The sequence below is a fragment of the Euwallacea similis genome, unplaced genomic scaffold (assembly GCF_039881205.1).
Source record: "Euwallacea similis isolate ESF13 unplaced genomic scaffold, ESF131.1 scaffold_81, whole genome shotgun sequence".
Classification (NCBI taxonomy): Eukaryota; Metazoa; Arthropoda; class Insecta; order Coleoptera; family Curculionidae; genus Euwallacea; species Euwallacea similis.
Window position 1 is genome coordinate 8,321 of NW_027098706.1, and position 24,509 is coordinate 32,829.

At 40.6% G+C, this 24,509-nt stretch overlaps 1 protein-coding gene across 1 annotated transcript; it reads right to left on the minus strand.

The window, feature by feature from the left end:
* Positions 1-1,132: 1,132 nt before the first annotated feature.
* On the minus strand, positions 1,133-3,091 carry LOC136419122 (uncharacterized). The gene has a single exon (XM_066405285.1). The coding sequence runs from the start codon at positions 3,089-3,091 to the stop codon at positions 1,133-1,135; it is 1,959 nt and encodes a 652-aa protein (XP_066261382.1).
* Positions 3,092-24,509: the final 21,418 nt, after the last annotated feature.

The window sequence follows — 24,509 nt, forward strand, 5'->3', positions numbered from 1 at the left end:
TTGTTTTTCTTTTCCCTGGCAATCGCCTTCTTCAGCGTCTTCTTGGCTTCTTTGTATTCCCGCCAAGCTGTCTTTTGTTCTTCGAGCCTTTCGTCGTTCTCGGTTTTCCGGTTCGCTCGAAGGGCGCGTCTTCTGGATCTGATGGTGTCCTTCCTAATTTCTTCGACTTGGGAATTCCACCAATACGGCTGGGTCAGGGGCTGACTCTCCGGGATGTCGTGGCTCTTCCGACAAGCCTTCTTCATCATCCTGACGATCTCTTCTCCTGTGTGAATCGGGTCGCCGCTTAGTCTTAGCCTCGTTTCTAGAAGGCTCGCGAAAGCCTTTAGAAACGGGTCTTTGCTCAATTTCTTGCGCCGACCCGTCGGATCGTTTTTCCTTCTTTCCTTGGTGGAATTTCCCACTTCAAACAGGATGTGCTTGTGGGGGGAACACGGTTCGTTCCTCAAGACTTCCCAGTTCGCAGCTTGAGTTGCCAATCTCACGCTGACGAACGTGAGGTCTATGCACGACCACTGTCCCCGTCTGACGAACGTGGGTTCGCCGTTGTTCAGGACTGTCATATTCAGTCCTGCACACATCTGCGATAAGGCCGCTCCCCTGTAGTCCTCCATCTTCGACCCCCATTCTGGGGATTTGGCGTTGAAGTCTCCCAGGAGGATCCATTCCTTTCTCGCGTCGCTGATCTCTAATTGGATGGCATCCAGTCGTTGAAAGAATTGCTGTCTGGTGCAATTTGGCGAGATGTAGCAAGCTAGGATGTTGTATCCTTCTCCCTCCATTAGTACCGCGCCTTCTAGGCTCTTTGCTTTGGCTATTCTGACGGTCTTGTTTCTCATCAGAATTGCCACGTCTCCCCGTCGGTCCACGATCCATCTGCGACTGTTCTCTACCAGGTATCTATTCGGTTCGCTTGCTACGATCACGTCTACCTCTCGCTTGGCTGCTTCGAGATAAGCCATGTCGTGCGCTTTCTTCGAGCGATCCGCGTTGATCTGTAAGAATCTACAGTTTTGAAAGACTGCAGTGTTCATCTTGGGGCTAGTTGTAGCTGGGTAATTTGCTAACCTAGGAGGGGCTAAAAACTTAAGGATTAAGGGTTAGAACTTAAAACTAAGAAAGCCTGAAAACTCTAGTGGTCGGCCTGACTAGCGGTCGAGACAACCCTTCCCTCGGATCCGGACTTTTCTGAGGGGACTCCGTCCTTGTGCTCGGCGGCCTTCTTGGCAAGATCCGTAGCTACCTGGGTTCGGTGCAGGTGTCTTTTGTCCTCTTCCTGGCGCTTTATCCTTCTGTCCTCCTTGGCCTGTGCTAGCGCCTCGCGGAATTTAGGGCATTTACCGCTTCCTGCGTAGTGCCCTTTCTTGTTGCAGAGTATGCAAACACACTCTGCCTCCTTCTTCTTGCAAGACCTGCTGAGGTGGTCCTCCTTTCCGCATCGGAAGCAAGCTTTGCGCTTGTCCGCGTTCTTGCATTGGGGCGTCCTATGATCGTACGCCCAGCAGCGGTTGCACTTGGCTATCTCCAAGTGTTCTTCTATCTTACACCTGGTCATCCCGATCCTGAGGGATCCGGTCCTGACCAGGTGTTCGGCGATCTTTTCGTCCAACCTGATGGTGACCGCTTGTTCCGATCTGGCATATGGCCTCAATTCCCCTACTTTAAGATCATGTTCCTGGATTGATCCATTGGAGAAGTCCAGGATGGCTTCTACGACGTCTTCCTTGGTTACCGTCGCATCCAGTCTCTTGAGGACGATAGAAGATTTTTCACTTCTCTCTCTTAGGAGGCGGACGTTGTCCTTGCCCATAGTTTTCCTGATGTCCTTTCCCAAGGACTCCAGGGCAGTCACGTTTTTGTCTAGGGTAATTACCAGATTACCCTCTCCATTTGTTCTTATGGACTTGATCTTGTCCGCGTCTCCATTGCTGCCGACGCAAGTCCTAATCTTTTTGATCGCCGCTACTGGGGAGACCGACTCTTTTTTGCCTACGACGATGGCGTAGGTCGGGTGGCTTTTGGTCTTCTGGACTCTTACCGTTGGCTTGGAGGTACCCGTCTTTTGTGGGGACTTTTCCCTTTGTCTACCCGGTTCCGTGAAGATCCGGATCTTCCTCTGAGGGTCCCTAAATAGGAATTGCACCAGTTTTTGGAACTTATCCGCGGACAGGTTCTTCACCTGGTGCAAAGCTAAGGCCTTCTCGGCTTTGGTTTCAGCTTCCAGCTTCGCCATGGCTTCGAAGATTCCTTCCTCGTCTTTGGGGAGCAGTGTCTTGTAAACCTTCACTGCTTGTCCTGCTTCTGTTTTGGACTTGGGCTTCTTTGAGGAACCAATTGTCGTGGTGAGCTGGAGGAATTCCAAGTCCTCCATCTGGCTCAGCAATGGGAATTTGGCTAGGAATTCTTTCTGAATTCCATTTGCCATCTTCTGGTCTTCTTGGTCAACCAATACTGCCATTGATTCCTCCGGCTTGCCGTTTGTTAGGGGGGAACCTTGTACCAGCTCTGTGGTAGCGAAGACTTCTTTTCCCCACTTCTTTTCAGCTACTTGTTTCCAATCCCGGAAAGTAGTGCTGTGCGGAAGTACCGCCAGGGTGGATGGTTCTCCCGTCTGGGTAGTCATCTCTCTTGTTTCTGGAGTGGCTTGAATGGCCACTTCCCTAGTGGCGGGCTTCAAGCCGCTCTTTTTTGTTTTTTCCGGAAAGGCTTCGGTTTGGGTCGAGACGGTCGGCGCCTTCCCCTTCTTTGCCTTCTTAGCTTCTTCTAAAACGAAACTTTTATTACGAAAAAGCTTCTTCGTCATCTGGCTTAGGCAGTGGACTTCCTCCTTGATGTCCCTCTTCGTGTTCGTATTTTTCTGTATTAAAAAATACAGCTTCTTGCCGGAGTCATGAATTGACTCTATCAGCTGGGACAACTCCTCGTTGTTCATTCCTCTCTTGAGGAATCTGCGACTGGCAGCCATCTTATCTGGGACCTCGTTGGAGTCCCGCTCGGAGTCCGATTCCGAAGAAGGATCGCTGCTACTCAGCGCGATTACTGAGGCCCTTTTACGGGCACCTACATCACCGTCACTATCAGACGACGACATAGCGTTTTCTAAACCTAAGGAATAGCTCTAATTCCCAGGTTGGGTGCGGACCCGAATAAATCCGGCTTAACCCCGATGGTTTCTTAACCACCAGGCGCTACAGTTGTTGGTAACTAGCGAAAGTTAAGTGCGACTTAGCGATTATTTCAAATAATTAATTAAATGAAAAAATTCCGTTCCCAACAGGGAACGAACCCAGTCCCTTCTCCGATTACCAATATGAGTCGGTCGGTCACCAACCCACAAGGCTAAGGAAATTCTTTAGAATAGTACCACTAAAAAGTTCCTATGTCTAAATATTGGACTTTCTACATATTTAAAATAAATGAAAAAATCCAGAACCAACCCGAGGTACGAACCCGGTTCCGCCCTTTGCCCAGCGGATTGATAACCGCTAGACTACGGATATGCCTATAGTAACTGTATTAAATCCTGCTCATATGCTACACTGGTGTGGTTTTTCTTTTAAAATAGTGAATTTAAAAGTTTTCTACCAGTCAACAATGAACAGAATTTAAACAATAGCCCTATTATTAATAATTAAAGCGAAAAATTAATCCTTACATGCAAGCTATATTCATATAATGACTTACCGCTTTTTTCCTTGGTTCTTTGCTTAATTCTGGAAATCCTGCTCCTGGTGGCCGTTCCCTAGGGTTCGTAGTGCCTTCCAGAAGGTAGAATTGTCCTCTTAAGCGTCCGGAAAACCCGGAAAAGTTCCAAAATTGTCTTTGCGTTTAACGGGTAAGAACGAAAACTCCCCTTTTATTCTCCCGCGCGGCGGCTCGTGTGATCTAAGATAGCACAAGAATTTCCCTAAATATTAAGGAAATTCCAATGTTTATGCACTTTCCGACACTGGGTAGTTGTAGGGGGTGGTACTACCCACAACTGAGTTTTCGATTCGTGATTCTACGATCACTAGAACCAGTTTTTCCGATTTTTCCCGGAAAATTCACAGTTTTTTCGGCTTTTATTTTTCACCACACTATTGCGTTCGATTTTCCGCGTCGTTTAAGACCGGTCTCGATATTTTCCGTCGATGTTTTCCGTCAATTTCGACCGTTTTCTTCGGAGCACAAAACACCTGCGATGTTGACTCTTTCGTTATCGGTTTGAAACTGAAACGATCGTTTCTGACCGATTTCGCTCGTTTCTGCCTGTTTTAGTCATTTTGGCACGTTTTCATCCATTTGATTCTGTTTCCATCCAAAATAGACAGATTTGGCCGAAATAAACCAAATCGGTCGATTTGAGCAAATTACTTGATGAAACGATCGCTTCTGACCGATTTCGCTCGTTTCTGCCTGTTTTAGTCATTTTGGCACGTTTTCATCAATTTGGTGCAATTTGAAGCCAAAATAGGCAGATTTGGCCGAAATAAGCCAAATCGGTCGATTTGAGCTAATTCAGAGATGAAACGATCGTTTCTGACCGATTTCGCTCGTTTCTGCCTGTTTTAGTCATTTTGGCACGTTTTCATCAATTTGGTGCAATTTGAATCCAAAATAGGCAGATTTAGCCGAAATAAGCCAAATCGGTCGATTTGAGCAAATTACTTGATGAAACGATCGCTTCTGACCGATTTCGCTCGTTTCTGCCTGTTTTAGTCATTTTGGCACGTTTTCATCAATTTGGTGCAATTTGAACCCAAAATAGGCAGATTTGGCAGAAATAAGCTAAATCGGTCGATTTGAGCAAATTCAGAGATGAAACGATCGTTTCTGACCGATTTCGCTCGTTTCTGCCTGTTTTAGTCATTTTGGCACGTTTTCATCAATTTGGTGCAATGTGAATCCAAAATACACAGATTTGGCCGAAATAAGCCAAATCGGTCGATTTGAGCAAATTCATGGATGAAACGATCGTTTCTGACCGATTTCGCTCGTTTCTGCCTGTTTTAGTCATTTTGGCACGTTTTCATCAATTTGGTGCAATTTGAAGCCAAAATAGGCAGATTTGGCAGAAATAAGCTAAATCGGTCGATTTGAGCAAATTCAGAGATGAAACGATCGTTTCTGACCGATTTCGCTCGTTTCTGCCTGTTTTAGTCATTTTGGCACGTTTTCATCAATTTGGTGCAATTTGAAGCCAAAATAGGCAGATTTGGCAGAAATAAGCTAAATCGGTCGATTTGAGCAAATTCAGAGATGAAACGATCGTTTCTGACCGATTTCGCTCGTTTCTGCCTGTTTTAGTCATTTTGGCACGTTTTCATCAATTTGGTGCAATTTGAACCCAAAATACACAGATTTGGCTGAAATAAGCCAAATCGGTCGATTTGAGCAAATTCAGAGATGAAACGATCGTTTCTGACCGATTTCGCTCGTTTCTGCCTGTTTTAGTCATTTTGGCACGTTTTCATCCATTTGGTTCTGTTTCCATCCAAAATAGACAGATTTGGCCGAAATAAGCCAAATCGGCCGATTTGAGCAAATTCAGAGATGAAACGATCGTTTCTGACCGATTTCGCTCGTTTCTGCCTGTTTTAGTCATTTTGGCACGTTTTCATCAATTTGGTGCAATTTGAAGCCAAAATAGGCAGATTTGGCAGAAATAAGCTAAATCGGTCGATTTGAGCAAATTCAGAGATGAAACGATCGTTTCTGACCGATTTCGCTCGTTTCTGCCTGTTTTAGTCATTTTGGCACGTTTTCATCAATTTGGTGCAATTTGAACCCAAAATACACAGATTTGGCTGAAATAAGCCAAATCGGTCGATTTGAGCAAATTCAGAGATGAAACGATCGTTTCTGACCGATTTCGCTCGTTTCTGCCTGTTTTAGTCATTTTGGCACGTTTTCATCCATTTGGTTCTGTTTCCATCCAAAATAGACAGATTTGGCCGAAATAAGCCAAATCGGCCGATTTGAGCAAATTCAGAGATGAAACGATCGTTTCTGACCGATTTCGCTCGTTTCTGCCTGTTTTAGTCATTTTGGCACGTTTTCATCCATTTGGTTCTGTTTCCATCCAAAATAGACAGATTTGGCTGAAATAAGCCAAATCGGCCGATTTGAGCAAATTCCTTGATGAAACGATCGTTTCTGACCGATTTCGCTCGTTTCTGCCTGTTTTAGTCATTTTGGCACGTTTTCATCCATTTGATTCTGTTTCCATCCAAAATAGACAGATTTGGCCGAAATAAACCAAATCGGCCGATTTGAGCAAATTCCTTGATGAAACGATCGTTTCTGACCGATTTCGCTCGTTTCTGCCTGTTTTAGTCATTTTGGCACGTTTTCATCAATTTGGTGCAATTTGAATCCAAAATACACAGATTTGGCCGAAATAAGCCAAAGCGGTCGATTTGAGCAAATTCAGAGATGAAACGATCGTTTCTGACCGATTTCGCTCGTTTCTGCCTGTTTTAGTCATTTTGGCACGTTTTCATCAATTTGGTGCAATTTGAATCCAAAATAGGCAGATTTAGCCGAAATAAGCCAAATCGGTCGATTTGAGCAAATTACTTGATGAAACGATCGCTTCTGACCGATTTCGCTCGTTTCTGCCTGTTTTAGTCATTTTGGCACGTTTTCATCAATTTGGTGCAATTTGAACCCAAAATAGGCAGATTTGGCAGAAATAAGCTAAATCGGTCGATTTGAGCAAATTACTTGATGAAACGATCGCTTCTGACCGATTTCGCTCGTTTCTGCCTGTTTTAGTCATTTTGGCACGTTTTCATCAATTTGGTGCAATTTGAATCCAAAATAGGCAGATTTGGCAGAAATAAGCTAAATCGGTCGATTTGAGCAAATTACTTGATGAAACGATCGCTTCTGACCGATTTCGCTCGTTTCTGCCTGTTTTAGTCATTTTGGCACGTTTTCATCAATTTGGTGCAATTTGAATCCAAAATACACAGATTTGGCCGAAATAAACCAAATCGGTCGATTTGAGCAAATTACTTGATGAAACGATCGCTTCTGACCGATTTCGCTCGTTTCTGCCTGTTTTAGTCATTTTGGCACGTTTTCATCAATTTGGTGCAATTTGAAGCCAAAATAGGCAGATTTGGCCGAAATAAGCCAAATCGGTCGATTTGAGCTAATTCAGAGATGAAACGATCGTTTCTGACCGATTTCGCTCGTTTCTGCCTGTTTTAGTCATTTTGGCACGTTTTCATCAATTTGGTGCAATTTGAATCCAAAATAGGCAGATTTAGCCGAAATAAGCCAAATCGGTCGATTTGAGCAAATTACTTGATGAAACGATCGCTTCTGACCGATTTCGCTCGTTTCTGCCTGTTTTAGTCATTTTGGCACGTTTTCATCAATTTGGTGCAATTTGAACCCAAAATAGGCAGATTTGGCAGAAATAAGCTAAATCGGTCGATTTGAGCAAATTCAGAGATGAAACGATCGTTTCTGACCGATTTCGCTCGTTTCTGCCTGTTTTAGTCATTTTGGCACGTTTTCATCAATTTGGTGCAATTTGAACCCAAAATACACAGATTTGGCTGAAATAAGCCAAATCGGTCGATTTGAGCAAATTCAGAGATGAAACGATCGTTTCTGACCGATTTCGCTCGTTTCTGCCTGTTTTAGTCATTTTGGCACGTTTTCATCAATTTGGTGCAATGTGAATCCAAAATACACAGATTTGGCCGAAATAAGCCAAATCGGTCGATTTGAGCAAATTCAGAGATGAAACGATCGTTTCTGACCGATTTCGCTCGTTTCTGCCTGTTTTAGTCATTTTGGCACGTTTTCATCAATTTGGTGCAATTTGAAGCCAAAATAGGCAGATTTGGGAGAAATAAGCTAAATCGGTCGATTTGAGCAAATTCAGAGATGAAACGATCGTTTCTGACCGATTTCGCTCGTTTCTGCCTGTTTTAGTCATTTTGGCACGTTTTCATCAATTTGGTGCAATTTGAAGCCAAAATAGGCAGATTTGGCAGAAATAAGCTAAATCGGTCGATTTGAGCAAATTCAGAGATGAAACGATCGTTTCTGACCGATTTCGCTCGTTTCTGCCTGTTTTAGTCATTTTGGCACGTTTTCATCAATTTGGTGCAATTTGAAGCCAAAATAGGCAGATTTGGCAGAAATAAGCTAAATCGGTCGATTTGAGCAAATTCAGAGATGAAACGATCGTTTCTGACCGATTTCGCTCGTTTCTGCCTGTTTTAGTCATTTTGGCACGTTTTCATCAATTTGGTGCAATTTGAAGCCAAAATAGGCAGATTTGGCAGAAATAAGCTAAATCGGTCGATTTGAGCAAATTACTTGATGAAACGATCGCTTCTGACCGATTTCGCTCGTTTCTGCCTGTTTTAGTCATTTTGGCACGTTTTCATCAATTTGGTGCAATTTGAAGCCAAAATAGGCAGATTTGGCCGAAATAAGCCAAATCGGTCGATTTGAGCAAATTCAGAGATGAAACGATCGTTTCTGACCGATTTCGCTCGTTTCTGCCTGTTTTAGTCATTTTGGCACGTTTTCATCAATTTGGTGCAATTTGAAGCCAAAATAGGCAGATTTGGCAGAAATAAGCTAAATCGGTCGATTTGAGCAAATTCAGAGATGAAACGATCGTTTCTGACCGATTTCGCTCGTTTCTGCCTGTTTTAGTCATTTTGGCACGTTTTCATCAATTTGGTGCAATTTGAACCCAAAATACACAGATTTGGCTGAAATAAGCCAAATCGGTCGATTTGAGCAAATTCAGAGATGAAACGATCGTTTCTGACCGATTTCGCTCGTTTCTGCCTGTTTTAGTCATTTTGGCACGTTTTCATCCATTTGGTTCTGTTTCCATCCAAAATAGACAGATTTGGCCGAAATAAGCCAAATCGGCCGATTTGAGCAAATTCAGAGATGAAACGATCGTTTCTGACCGATTTCGCTCGTTTCTGCCTGTTTTAGTCATTTTGGCACGTTTTCATCAATTTGGTGCAATTTGAAGCCAAAATAGGCAGATTTGGCAGAAATAAGCTAAATCGGTCGATTTGAGCAAATTCAGAGATGAAACGATCGTTTCTGACCGATTTCGCTCGTTTCTGCCTGTTTTAGTCATTTTGGCACGTTTTCATCAATTTGGTGCAATTTGAACCCAAAATACACAGATTTGGCTGAAATAAGCCAAATCGGTCGATTTGAGCAAATTCAGAGATGAAACGATCGTTTCTGACCGATTTCGCTCGTTTCTGCCTGTTTTAGTCATTTTGGCACGTTTTCATCCATTTGGTTCTGTTTCCATCCAAAATAGACAGATTTGGCCGAAATAAGCCAAATCGGCCGATTTGAGCAAATTCAGAGATGAAACGATCGTTTCTGACCGATTTCGCTCGTTTCTGCCTGTTTTAGTCATTTTGGCACGTTTTCATCCATTTGGTTCTGTTTCCATCCAAAATAGACAGATTTGGCTGAAATAAGCCAAATCGGCCGATTTGAGCAAATTCCTTGATGAAACGATCGTTTCTGACCGATTTCGCTCGTTTCTGCCTGTTTTAGTCATTTTGGCACGTTTTCATCCATTTGATTCTGTTTCCATCCAAAATAGACAGATTTGGCCGAAATAAACCAAATCGGCCGATTTGAGCAAATTCCTTGATGAAACGATCGTTTCTGACCGATTTCGCTCGTTTCTGCCTGTTTTAGTCATTTTGGCACGTTTTCATCAATTTGGTGCAATTTGAATCCAAAATACACAGATTTGGCCGAAATAAGCCAAAGCGGTCGATTTGAGCAAATTCAGAGATGAAACGATCGTTTCTGACCGATTTCGCTCGTTTCTGCCTGTTTTAGTCATTTTGGCACGTTTTCATCAATTTGGTGCAATTTGAATCCAAAATAGGCAGATTTAGCCGAAATAAGCCAAATCGGTCGATTTGAGCAAATTACTTGATGAAACGATCGCTTCTGACCGATTTCGCTCGTTTCTGCCTGTTTTAGTCATTTTGGCACGTTTTCATCAATTTGGTGCAATTTGAACCCAAAATAGGCAGATTTGGCAGAAATAAGCTAAATCGGTCGATTTGAGCAAATTACTTGATGAAACGATCGCTTCTGACCGATTTCGCTCGTTTCTGCCTGTTTTAGTCATTTTGGCACGTTTTCATCAATTTGGTGCAATTTGAATCCAAAATAGGCAGATTTGGCAGAAATAAGCTAAATCGGTCGATTTGAGCAAATTACTTGATGAAACGATCGCTTCTGACCGATTTCGCTCGTTTCTGCCTGTTTTAGTCATTTTGGCACGTTTTCATCAATTTGGTGCAATTTGAATCCAAAATACACAGATTTGGCCGAAATAAACCAAATCGGTCGATTTGAGCAAATTACTTGATGAAACGATCGCTTCTGACCGATTTCGCTCGTTTCTGCCTGTTTTAGTCATTTTGGCACGTTTTCATCAATTTGGTGCAATTTGAAGCCAAAATAGGCAGATTTGGCCGAAATAAGCCAAATCGGTCGATTTGAGCTAATTCAGAGATGAAACGATCGTTTCTGACCGATTTCGCTCGTTTCTGCCTGTTTTAGTCATTTTGGCACGTTTTCATCAATTTGGTGCAATTTGAATCCAAAATAGGCAGATTTAGCCGAAATAAGCCAAATCGGTCGATTTGAGCAAATTACTTGATGAAACGATCGCTTCTGACCGATTTCGCTCGTTTCTGCCTGTTTTAGTCATTTTGGCACGTTTTCATCAATTTGGTGCAATTTGAACCCAAAATAGGCAGATTTGGCAGAAATAAGCTAAATCGGTCGATTTGAGCAAATTCAGAGATGAAACGATCGTTTCTGACCGATTTCGCTCGTTTCTGTCTGTTTTAGTCATTTTGGCACGTTTTCATCAATTTGGTGCAATTTGAACCCAAAATACACAGATTTGGCCGAAATAAGCCAAATCGGTCGATTTGAGCAAATTACTTGATGAAACGATCGCTTCTGACCGATTTCGCTCGTTTCTGCCTGTTTTAGTCATTTTGGCACGTTTTCATCAATTTGGTGCAATTTGAACCCAAAATAGGCAGATTTGGCAGAAATAAGCTAAATCGGTCGATTTGAGCAAATTACTTGATGAAACGATCGCTTCTGACCGATTTCGCTCGTTTCTGCCTGTTTTAGTCATTTTGGCACGTTTTCATCAATTTAGTGCAATTTGAAGCCAAAATAGGCAGATTTGGCCGAAATAAGCCAAATCGGTCGATTTGAGCAAATTCAGAGATGAAACGATCGTTTCTGACCGATTTCGCTCGTTTCTGCCTGTTTTAGTCATTTTGGCACGTTTTCATCAATTTGGTGCAATTTGAACCCAAAATAGGCAGATTTGGCAGAAATAAGCTAAATCGGTCGATTTGAGCAAATTACTTGATGAAACGATCGCTTCTGACCGATTTCGCTCGTTTCTGCCTGTTTTAGTCATTTTGGCACGTTTTCATCAATTTGGTGCAATTTGAATCCAAAATAGGCAGATTTAGCCGAAATAAGCCAAATCGGTCGATTTGAGCAAATTACTTGATGAAACGATCGCTTCTGACCGATTTCGCTCGTTTCTGCCTGTTTTAGTCATTTTGGCACGTTTTCATCAATTTGGTGCAATTTGAAGCCAAAATAGGCAGATTTGGCCGAAATAAGCCAAATCGGTCGATTTGAGCTAATTCAGAGATGAAACGATCGTTTCTGACCGATTTCGCTCGTTTCTGCCTGTTTTAGTCATTTTGGCACGTTTTCATCAATTTGGTGCAATTTGAACCCAAAATAGGCAGATTTGGCTGAAATAAGCCAAATCGGTCGATTTGAGCAAATTCAGAGATGAAACGGTCGTTTCTGACCGATTTCGCTCGTTTCTGCCTGTTTTAGTCATTTTGGCACGTTTTCATCAATTTAGTGCAATTTGAAGCCAAAATAGGCAGATTTGGCCGAAATAAGCCAAATCGGTCGATTTGAGCAAATTCAGAGATGAAACGATCGTTTCTGACCGATTTCGCTCGTTTCTGCCTGTTTTAGTCATTTTGGCACGTTTTCATCAATTTGGTGCAATTTGAACCCAAAATAGGCAGATTTGGCAGAAATAAGCTAAATCGGTCGATTTGAGCAAATTACTTGATGAAACGATCGCTTCTGACCGATTTCGCTCGTTTCTGCCTGTTTTAGTCATTTTGGCACGTTTTCATCAATTTGGTGCAATTTGAATCCAAAATACACAGATTTGGCCGAAATAAACCAAATCGGTCGATTTGAGCAAATTACTTGATGAAACGATCGCTTCTGACCGATTTCGCTCGTTTCTGCCTGTTTTAGTCATTTTGGCACGTTTTCATCAATTTGGTGCAATTTGAAGCCAAAATAGGCAGATTTGGCCGAAATAAACCAAATCGGTCGATTTGAGCAAATTACTTGATGAAACGATCGCTTCTGACCGATTTCGCTCGTTTCTGCCTGTTTTAGTCATTTTGGCACGTTTTCATCAATTTGGTGCAATTTGAATCCAAAATAGGCAGATTTAGCCGAAATAAGCCAAATCGGTCGATTTGAGCAAATTACTTGATGAAACGATCGCTTCTGACCGATTTCGCTAGTTACATCCCCGTAACACCAAGCGTCGCTGTTATGACGTCACCCGTACGATTAGTATAAATAAGAAGTAGCATTAAGCGCAGTAGCCTTTTTAGTGAGTCTTTGCTTGTATCGCGAACGTTGTGTTTACTATCGGTCCTGTTTGAAATAAATTAATTTCAAAGTAAAGTGTTTTTTTTGAGTCTTAAAACGGATCAAAACATAACTGGCGCAGTCGTTCGGATTTTTGAGACGTTCAAAAGGGCATATTTTGAACGGTTTCTTTCAAGAATTTGCTCAAAGAAGAATCTAACTCCAAAAGGACTTAAGGAAACCCGAAGGACCACCGATCAAATCAACGACGAGACAGCAAGCTCCACAGGCCCTGGACACTGTTCGAGAGCATATCGACCAGTTCCAGTACTTCGTAGGACCCTTCGCAGGTGGACAAAAATCGCCAATCCTGAGAAGCCCAAAGACGAAGACCATCGCCTCATCGAGAGACTTCATGAAGCTAATAATCTTCATTTTGCTGTAAGTTTAATCAATTGTCATTTTGTTAGCATTAGACTTTAAGTAGAATAGTAATAGGAAGCGATTGTATTAATTTTGCTAAAACCGAGCCTTCACGATTGAGCCGATAAACGAAATTGATCTTAGTGATTTATTTAATAACATATCGCTCCATTCTAATAGCAACATGCCCCCAGTAAATTACCAATTGTTGAAATATCAGTCTGATAACATCCCACATTTTGACGGTAACCCTCGCTTACTAAATAGATTTATTACCGCTGTGGAAAATCTGTTAAAAGCTTTTTTTAACCGTGCAGAACCAAATGATCCCATAAATATTTGCCTGTTCGATACGATACTTAGTAAATTGACTGGTAGAGCAGCCGAATTAATTTCTTCACGTGTCGAATTAAATTCTTGGGCACTCATAAAGGATGTTTTGACCCTCAGTTTCGCGGATCAAAGATCTATAGACTGTCTAATACAAGACTTAATTAATTTAAAACCTTTTAAAACCGAATCTCCCTTGCAATTTGGCATGAGAATTCAAGATTCAAGGAGTTTACTATTTGCTAAACTTAACGCTGGCCCAGATACCAACGAAACAAAATTAATTAAGATTAATCACTACGACGAATTTGCACTAAAAACGTTCATCAATGGATTACCGTATAACCTCCAACTTGTAGTAAGATTAAAAACCCCATCGAGTTTGGAACAAGCCATGTCATTTGTGAAAGAAGAGGAAAATTTTATTCGCTTCAAAACTACACAAAATTTCGGGCAAAGTCAAAAACCACCCAATAGATTTCACAATTCTAGTTCCACGCCCATGAATAGACCCAGTTTCCCAAGCCATTTCAGCCGTAACCCTCAAACTTCAAATGCACCCCCAACGCAATGGGCAAACAACTTCAATCCATCTCGAACATTCCCGAGCTTCCCACAACAAAACAACTTCCCAAAACCACAGTTCTCAAATTCTAGTTTCCCAAGCTATTTGCCAAAAGCAAACGGCCCTTTCAGTAACCAGTCCAATGCTTTTCGACCTAATGGATTTGCCCCTAAACCCTTTGGACAAGCGTCCCAAAGATCTAACATCAGTCGTAAATTTGAACCCATGGACACCAGTTCTGGTAACACCTTGATTAACGGCAACAAAAAGAATTTTATAAGCCAAGAACTGTACAATCAGGAAGTATTCCCTCAAACACCTGAACACCCCGATCACATTGACGTACCTATCGAGGAACCTCCCGAGTACCCCTACGACTTAAATCTCGTTGAGGATCATTTTAATGCACCATTTGACCAGAATCATCTGTATCATGACATCGATTATCAGCAACCCGATATTGAAAAAGATACCCAAGAGGAAAACCTAAATTTTCCTTTAACCGGTCAGAGCACAAACACGACGTAATATTCTTAAACAACCATGACACCCAATTACCATACATCCTGATACCCGAACTCAAATCTAAATTCTTGTTAGACACTGGTAGCACTAGAAGCTTCCTAAAACCCCAAATTGCTTATCAGAAATTTCCCCATTTAATTCAGGAAGAACTCTTTCAAGTTCAGACCGCCCACGCAACTTCTTTTCATAACGAAACTATCACACTACCAATATTCCCCACGTTACAAACACCAGGTTCACATAAATTTTTCCTTTTCGAATTCTCCCCAAAATTTGAAGGACTCATAGGACTTGATCTTATGAAACAATTAGACGCCAAAATCGATTTCAAAGCGAATACTTTAAACTTACCCGGAACAACACTACCTGTTTACCACGATGCGAAAACCCCTCAACCCCGAGATATCAATTACCACGATTTCAATTACGTAATAAGCCCTAGGAGTATCCAGCAAATCAGAATTCCAGTCAAAATGTCCAACGGATACGGCATAATCCCTTATCAAAAACTAGGACACCTCGAAATTCCAGAATGCCTAGTACGAGTTCAAAACAATACAGCCCTGACTACCGCCTTAAACCCTAGAGAAAATCCGATAAACCTGCAACTTCTCGAAACGTTCAACATAGAACCAATAAACACGAACGAATTAAACTTCATAGATCACCCCTTAACTCAAAATTCTGCCGGACAAACCACTGACCAATTGCTCAAGGATAACCTAAGAAAAATTAGACTTGACCACTGCAATTCCGAAGAAAGGGAACAGATCTCCAAACTATGCTACGAATTCCGTGATATTTTCCATTGCGAAAACATCCCGTTAACTTTTACTAATTCAATAAAACACAGGATAAAGGTCAAAGACGAAACTCCCATTTTTACTAAGACGTATAGGTACCCCGAAGTACATCGTGCCGAGGTAAAAAAGCAAGTTTCCGAATTATTACATCAAAATATCATCCGAGATTCAAATTCACCATGGTCATCGCCTATTTGGATCGTGCCAAAAAAACTAGACCAATCTAAGAAACAAAAGTGGCGAATGGTCATCGACTACCGAAAGCTGAACGAACAGACAGTAGATGATAAATTCCCTTTGCCTAATATCAACGAAATACTTGACAAACTAGGCAAAGCCCATTATTTCACGACACTGGACTTAGCAAATGGATTTCACCAAATCCAAATGCATGATGAAGACATTGGCAAAACAGCTTTTACTACGGACACCGGGCATTACGAATTTCTACGAATGCCCTTCGGCCTCAAAAACGCCCCGGCGACCTTCCAACGCGTGATGAACAACATCCTACGAGGACTACAAAATGAAACATGTCTAGTCTACTTAGACGATGTGATCATCTTTAGTACAAGCCTGCAAGAACATATCGAAAATCTAAGAAACGTTTTTAAACGACTGAGAGACTCAAAGTTTAAGATCCAACTTGACAAGTCCGAGTTTCTAAGGAAAGAGGTACAGTACTTAGGACACGTTGTGAGTCGAGACGGAGTAAAGCCGAATCCCGACAAGATCAATGCAGTGAAAAACTTTCCTATTCCCAAAACTACCCGAGAGATAAAGTCATTCCTAGGATTAGTCGGATACTATAGACGCTTTATTAAAGATTTTGCTAAAATTACAAAGCCACTGACCAACTGCCTCAAGAAAAATGTTAAGATAATACATAACCCTGAATTCGTTAATTCTTTTAACCACTGCAAACAAATTCTAATAAATTCCCCCGTCTTACAATATCCCGACTTCTCGAAACCCTTTCTATTGACCACGGATGCGAGTAACTATGCAATCGGAGCTGTTTTATCGCAAGGTCCAATACCTAATGATCGACCCATAGCCTATGCATCTAGGACCCTAAATGATTCGGAAACCAAATATTCGACAATCGAGAAAGAATTACTAGCAATAGTTTGGGCATGTAAATATTTCCGCCCCTACTTATTTGGCCGCAAGTTTTACATTTACACAGACCATAGGCCCCTAGTATGGCTTTTTAACCTGAAGGAACCTAACTCAAAATTGGTGAGATGGCGATTGAGACTAGAAGAGTTCGATTACCAGATAATATACAAGAAGGGACGCCAGAACACTAACGCAGATGCCCTGTCCAGGATACAACTGAATATTTACGAGAACGAGTCAATTTTGAATAACCCTGGTAACTCTGACGACGACATCAAAGACTACTTAGAAACAGTCGCAGGAAACACCAACTTCGAAGAAACCAACCTTGATAACAGACCCGGGACTAGCCAGCAGAAAATAAATATCGTCTCCGATATTCAATTACGTCCGCCTGACGCAGCAACCGCCGATGAAACAGTACACAGCCAAGACGCTGACCGTGAGAATCCAGGACTCAGCATTCTAGAAGAAATTATAAACAACAAGCACCTGCAATTCCTGATAAAGAAATCTCCACACGTGCAGATAAAATTTAACAAAGAACGCTATGAGAATCACGTAATAAGTCACGTAGACGTATCAAATAACCCAGACACTATTAAACAATTTATTCAAGAATATCTCACTTGCAAAAAGCCCTGTTACGTATACTTCGTCGACAAAGACTTAATGTCCCCATTTATAGATGTATGCCTAAAATATTTTCAAAATCTACAAATAAGAATATGCACCAAACTGCTACACAACATCGCAGACCCGGAAGAAAAAATCATGCTCATCACCCACCAACACGAAGGCAAGCAGAACCACAGAGGCATCAACGAAACGTACCAACGCCTTAAAGCCCTTTATTACTGGCCCAAGCTAAAAGAAGACGTGACAAAATATATCAATGATTGCACCATTTGCCAAACGTCAAAATACTGCCGTTTCAAATCTTACATTCCTCTTACAAGAACAGAAACACCTAGCAAACCCTTTCAGATGATACATATCGACACCTTTACATTCGAAGCACAAAATTTCCTAACAATCTTCGATAAATTTTCCAAATTTGGACAAGCATATCCGTATGACAAAAACGCGAAATCGGTGTGCGATAAACTCGTCAACTTCTTCTCATTCTTCGGATGCCCTGAGACAGTCACTTGTGATAATGGCAAGGAATTTAACAACGAACTATTGAAGGAATTGTTGAAAACCCAAAAAATTAACATTCACTTCACGACCCCTAGACACCACGAATCTAACGCACCAGTGGAACGCTTCCACTCTACATTGATTGAACACCTCAGAATCCTAAAACAAAAGGACGACACAAAACCGATTACTGAACTAATTCCATATGCCATAATCGCATACAACAGCACTAAAAGTAGCGTAACAAATTTCACACCCCACGAACTCATCCTGGGACACACAAATACAAGAGACCCTTTTGACCTCATATCAACAACATTTTACTCAGACTACGTCTCCTCTCATAAAGCCAAAGTCGATGCATTATGCGAAGATGTCGTGAAGAAAATGGAAAGTAATAAGGAGAAAGTTATTGCCAAAAGGAATCACAAAGGAAACGAATCCCCCGATTTTAAGGTCAACCAAAAGGTCTACCGAAATTTAAACTCTCGAAACAAAAAGAACCCAAGATTCAGCGGACCGTTTATAATCATAGAAAAATTAGAACATAATAAGGTAAAAATCCAAAGCACGCGAAGCCCCTACAAAATTGAAATAGCACATATCAAGGAACTAAAGAAACCCCTCTTTACAGATGGCCCCTCGCGCATGGAAAATCCCAGTACATCAACTTAAAATCCAACCCCGGTGTACTACCCTACAAGTTAGGCAAGGCCCAGAAGACTATTGACCACTGGCACTTTATCCAAACGTACGACATGACCGAACTATTACAAGAATTCGCAAAAATTAATACCCAATTCGACTTACTCGTCAAAACCCTAAATAACTTCACTGACTATAAACTCGAATACCACAATTCCCTTGTTGTGACTACTAGCTTAAAACACAAAATCATCCGTCAGATAAATCAAATCTTCCCGAACAAATTAAGAACGAAACGAGCTCTTATAAACGCCTTAGGATCAATCATAAAAACAATAACGGGGAACCTAGACCAAGATGACGCAAAACGTATCGACCAAAACATGGAAATCCTTAAACAAAACCAAAACGATTTAAAATCCGCCATTGACAAGCAGATGACTCTTTTTTCTAAATCAATAATCAATTTCAGAGAAACAATAAGAAATGTATCCCATAACCAAATTATATTGGAGTCACGTATTAGACAAATAATAGATGTCGTCAATCAAATCGAGGTCAAGGAAACAAACCTTTTTGAGTTCTATCGTATCCAAATGATTATCACCCAAATTACCGTCTTTTACCAGAATATTTACGATATACTTTCAAATATCGAAGAGGCAATTACCTTTGCTAAATTAAACACCTTCCATAACACCATAATCGACCCAAGTGAATTCCTAACAGAACTACAGTCAATGAAAGAGCAAATTCCCCTAGGAAAACTACCATTCGAGCCCAACATTGAAAATCTATTAACTATCGAAAACACTTTGGAAATAAAAAGTTTCGCCAAAGATAACTCGATCACGTTCATCATCGAAATTCCATTAGTAGAAAAAGTTAGTTATGATTTATTCCGATTACTCCCCTTGCCCGTAAGACATGGCGAAGTATACAAAGTCATAATACCCCGATCCGAATATCTACTGATAAACGACCAAACATTCGGATACGCGAACGAACCCTGTCGGTACGTATCCCCTAATGAATATCTATGCCCTCAAATACATATAGATAACTTCCACGATTTTTCCCCATGCGAAGTACAACTCCTGCGTTACGAACACAACGCCACACGATGTAAATCAATAACTGTTACCCTGGGGGAAACACAAATACAAAACATAGACGATAATAAGTGGATCCTGGTGACCACCAAAAGTATTGTCGGATTAGAAACATGTAAATCTTCACAAAGTAACATTCTATTGGATGGAACTTACGCAATAGATTTAGAGTATCGTTGTAATCTTAAAATAAGGAACATAGTTTTAAGAGGCAATAGGAAAACCAACCGGCAATTTCAAATTTTCCCTTTGTTAGACATAAATATTAATCATACATATCAAAAGCCATACCAAAAAATAGAACTGCCTAACTTAAACAAAATAGATTTAAATAATATCGCCGAATTACAGAATGAGGTTGATTTGCAGAAGAAGGAAAATTCAATGTTACTAAATACTAACCTTCACTACGACAGAACCAGTATTTGGACTGTCCTATTGTATGGTATCATAATATTGTTCTTATTAGGTTTATTAGCAAAGTATCTATGGCCTATTGTTTTAAAATACAAAAAGACCGAGAGTCCAGAAAATGACATAGTAATTTAGGTCATAGAAACTTCGGGTTTTATGCCCATCTAAGGGTGGAGGAGTTACATCCCCGTAACACCAAGCGTCGCTGTTATGACGTCACCCGTACGATTAGTATAAATAAGAAGTAGCATTAAGCGCAGTAGCCTTTTTAGTGAGTCTTTGCTTGTATCGCGAACGTTGTGTTTACTATCGGTCCTGTTTGAAATAAATTAATTTCAAAGTAAAGTGTTTTTTTTGAGTCTTAAAACGGATCAAAACATAACTCGCTCGTTTCTGCCTGTTTTAGTCATTTTGGCACGTTTTCATCAATTTGGTGCAATTTGAACCCAAAATAGGCAGATTTGGCAGAAATAAGCTAAATCGGTCGATTTGAGCAAATTCAGAGATGAAACGATCGTTTCTGACCGATTTCGCTCGTTTCTGCCTGTTTTAGTCATTTTGGCACGTTTTCATCAATTTGGTGCAATTTGAATCCAAAATAGGCAGATTTAGCCGAAATAAGCCAAATCGGTCGATTTGAGCAAATTACTTGATGAAACGATCGCTTCTGACCGATTTCGCTCGTTTCTGCCTGTTTTAGTCATTTTGGCACGTTTTCATCAATTTGGTGCAATTTGAAGCCAAAATAGGCAGATTTGGCCGAAATAAGCCAAATCGGTCGATTTGAGCTAATTCAGAGATGAAACGATCGTTTCTGACCGATTTCGCTCGTTTCTGCCTGTTTTAGTCATTTTGGCACGTTTTCATCAATTTGGTGTAATTTGAATCCAAAATAGGCAGATTTAGCCGAAATAAGCCAAATCGGTCGATTTGAGCAAATTACTTGATGAAACGATCGTTTCTGACCGATTTCGCTCGTTTCTGCCTGTTTTAGTCATTTTGGCACGTTTTCATCAATTTGGTGCAATTTGAACCCAAAATACACAGATTTGGCTGAAATAAGCCAAATCGGTCGATTTGAGCAAATTACTTGATGAAACGATCGTTTCTGACCGATTTCGCTCGTTTCTGCCTGTTTTAGTCATTTTGGCACGTTTTCATCAATTTGGTGCAATTTGAACCCAAAATACACAGATTTGGCTGAAATAAGCCAAATCGGTCGATTTGAGCAAATTACTTGATGAAACGATCGTTTCTGACCGATTTCGCTCGTTTCTGCCTGTTTTAGTCATTTTGGCACGTTTTCATCAATTTGGTGCAATTTGAATCCAAAATAGGCAGATTTAGCCGAAATAAGCCAAATCGGTCGATTTGAGCAAATTACTTGATGAAACGATCGTTTCTGACCGATTTCGCTCGTTTCTGCCTGTTTTAGTCATTTTGGCACGTTTTCATCAATTTGGTGCAATTTGAACCCAAAATACACAGATTTGGCTGAAATAAGCCAAATCGGTCGATTTGAGCAAATTACTTGATGAAACGATCGTTTCTGACCGATTTCGCTCGTTTCTGCCTGTTTTAGTCATTTTGGCACGTTTTCATCAATTTGGTGCAATTTGAACCCAAAATACACAGATTTGGCCGAAATAAGCCAAAGCGGTCGATTTGAGCAAATTCAGAGATGAAACGATCGTTTCTGACCGATTTCGCTCGTTTCTGCCTGTTTTAGTCATTTTGGCACGTTTTCATCAATTTGGCGCAATTTGAATCCAAAATAGGCAGATTTAGCCGAAATAAGCCAAATCGGTCGATTTGAGCAAATTACTTGATGAAACGATCGCTTCTGACCGATTTCGCTCGTTTCTGCCTGTTTTAGTCATTTTGGCACGTTTTCATCAATTTGGTGCAATTTGAACCCAAAATAGGCAGATTTGGCAGAAATAAGCTAAATCGGTCGATTTGAGCAAATTACTTGATGAAACGATCGCTTCTGACCGATTTCGCTCGTTTCTGCCTGTTTTAGTCATTTTGGCACGTTTTCATCAATTTAGTGCAATTTGAATCCAAAATAGGCAGATTTGGCAGAAATAAGCTAAATCGGTCGATTTGAGCAAATTACTTGATGAAACGATCGCTTCTGACCGATTTCGCTCGTTTCTGCCTGTTTTAGTCATTTTGGCACGTTTTCATCAATTTGGTGCAATTTGAATCCAAAATACACAGATTTGGCCGAAATAAACCAAATCGGTCGATTTGAGCAAATTACTTGATGAAACGATCGCTTCTGACCGATTTCGCTCGTTTCTGCCTGTTTTAGTCATTTTGGCACGTTTTCATCAATTTGGTGCAATTTGAAGCCAAAATAGGCAGATTTGGCCGAAATAAGCCAAATCGGTCGATTTGAGCTAATTCAGAGATGAAACGATCGTTTCTGACCGATTTCGCTCGTTTCTGCCTGTTTTAGTCATTTTGGCACGTTTTCATCAATTTGGTGCAATTTGAATCCAAAATAGGCAGATTTAGCCGAAATAAGCCAAATCGGTCGATTTGAGCAAATTACTTGATGAAACGATCGCTTCTGACCGATTTCGCTCGTTTCTGCCTGTTTTAGTCATTTTGGCACGTTTTCATCAATTTGGTGCAATTTGAATCCAAAATAGGCAGATTTAGCCGAAATAAGCCAAATCGGTCGATTTGAGCAAATTACTTGATGAAACGATCGCTTCTGACCGATTTCGCTCGTTTCTGCCTGTTTTAGTCATTTTGGCACGTTTTCATCAATTTGGTGCAATTTGAAGCCAAAATAGGCAGATTTGGCAGAAATAAGCTAAATCGGTCGATTTGAGCAAATTCAGAGATGAAACGATCGTTTCTGACCGATTTCGCTCGTTTCTGCCTGTTTTAGTCATTTTGGCACGTTTTCATCAATTTGGTGCAATTTGAACCCAAAATACACAGATTTGGCTGAAATAAGCCAAATCGGTCGATTTGAGCAAATTCAGAGATGAAACGATCGTTTCTGACCGATTTCGCTCGTTTCTGCCTGTTTTAGTCATTTTGGCACGTTTTCATCAATTTGGTGCAATTTGAACCCAAAATAGGCAGATTTGGCAGAAATAAGCTAAATCGGTCGATTTGAGCAAATTCAGAGATGAAACGATCGTTTCTGACCGATTTCGCTCGTTTCTGCCTGTTTTAGTCATTTTGGCACGTTTTCATCAATTTAGTGCAATTTGAAGCCAAAATAGGCAGATTTGGCCGAAATAAGCCAAATCGGTCGAATTGAGCAAATTCAGAGATGAAACGATCGTTTCTGACCGATTTCGCTCGTTTCTGCCTGTTTTAGTCATTTTGGCACGTTTTCATCAATTTAGTGCAATTTGAAGCCAAAATAGGCAGATTTGGCCGAAATAAGCCAAATCGGTCGATTTGAGCAAATTCAGAGATGAAACGATCGTTTCTGACCGATTTCGCTCGTTTCTGCCTGTTTTAGTCATTTTGGCACGTTTTCATCAATTTGGTGCAATTTGAATCCAAAATATGCAGATTTAGCCGAAATAAGCCAAATCGGTCGATTTGAGCAAATTACTTGATGAAACGATCGTTTCTGACCGATTTCGCTCGTTTCTGCCTGTTTTAGTCATTTTGGCACGTTTTCATCAATTTGGTGCAATTTGAACCCAAAATAGGCAGATTTGGCCGAAATAAGCCAAATCGGTCGATTTGAGCAAATTCAGAGATGAAACGATCGTTTCTGACCGATTTCGCTCGTTTCTGCCTGTTTTAGTCATTTTGGCACGAGTTACATTATAGCAACATATAAGTTTCCATATAATAAATTACGCCGCAAATCTTGCTGACGATGTAACTATTTTCATATAAATAAGAAAATGTTCTAGATTAGAATTAATTAATATCTAATATTCATACTGTTGTTACCATTTAGTTAGAAGTCAGTTGTGAGAAATAAAGTTTTTTTTTAAAAAATAAAGAACAACGTTACGAGTTGTTAACTGGCGCAGTCGTTCGGATAAGTTTTTCGGGCTTGTTATCAAATTATTGATATCGAACTAACCGAAGACAATCGAACTCTACGAAAAAAGTGAAGTGAAAAAAAAAAAAAAAAAAACTGTTCTACAGAGGAGTTTGCCCAGAATCGCCAAACTCGCAAGAATCTGCATCTTTGAGAGGACCAAATTGCCAACCAGAGAGCTGATACTTATAGGATGATCTCAACTACCATCATCGTACTACAGTAAGTGCAATTGATGAGTTAATTTTCATGTCAAAAGTTGATGAATTATTAGTTCAGTTAGAAACTTTGCATCTAGATATACCTTCAACTGACTTCACTCCTGAAATCCAAGTTATAAATAAATCCCATTCAAATCTTTCTGTTCTTAACGAAATTCCTGAAAATATGGCTGAATTTAAACCCGAATACCTTAAATGTATCCCGGATTTCGACGGTAATCCAAATGACTTAAACAGATATTTAACTGTTTGTCAATCTGTTATTGATTCATTTTATCTTGCTCAACAGCCAAATCATTTTCAGAATGTATATTTGCTGAATTGCATTATTGGAAAATTAACTGGTAATGCTAAATTAGTATTAGGGACGCAGAATGTAACCACTTGGGATGAACTAAAATTTACTTTAAATCGACATTTTGCTGATCAAAGGGACGAAGGTTGCCTTAATCGTGATTTAGTAATGCTTCGTCAGCAAAA

What these genes read in the sequence shown, in the direction of transcription:
- LOC136419122 (XM_066405285.1), bottom strand. Translation starts at nt 3,091, where the DNA reads ATGTCGTCGTCTGATAGTGACGGTGATGTAGGTGCCCGTAAAAGGGCC.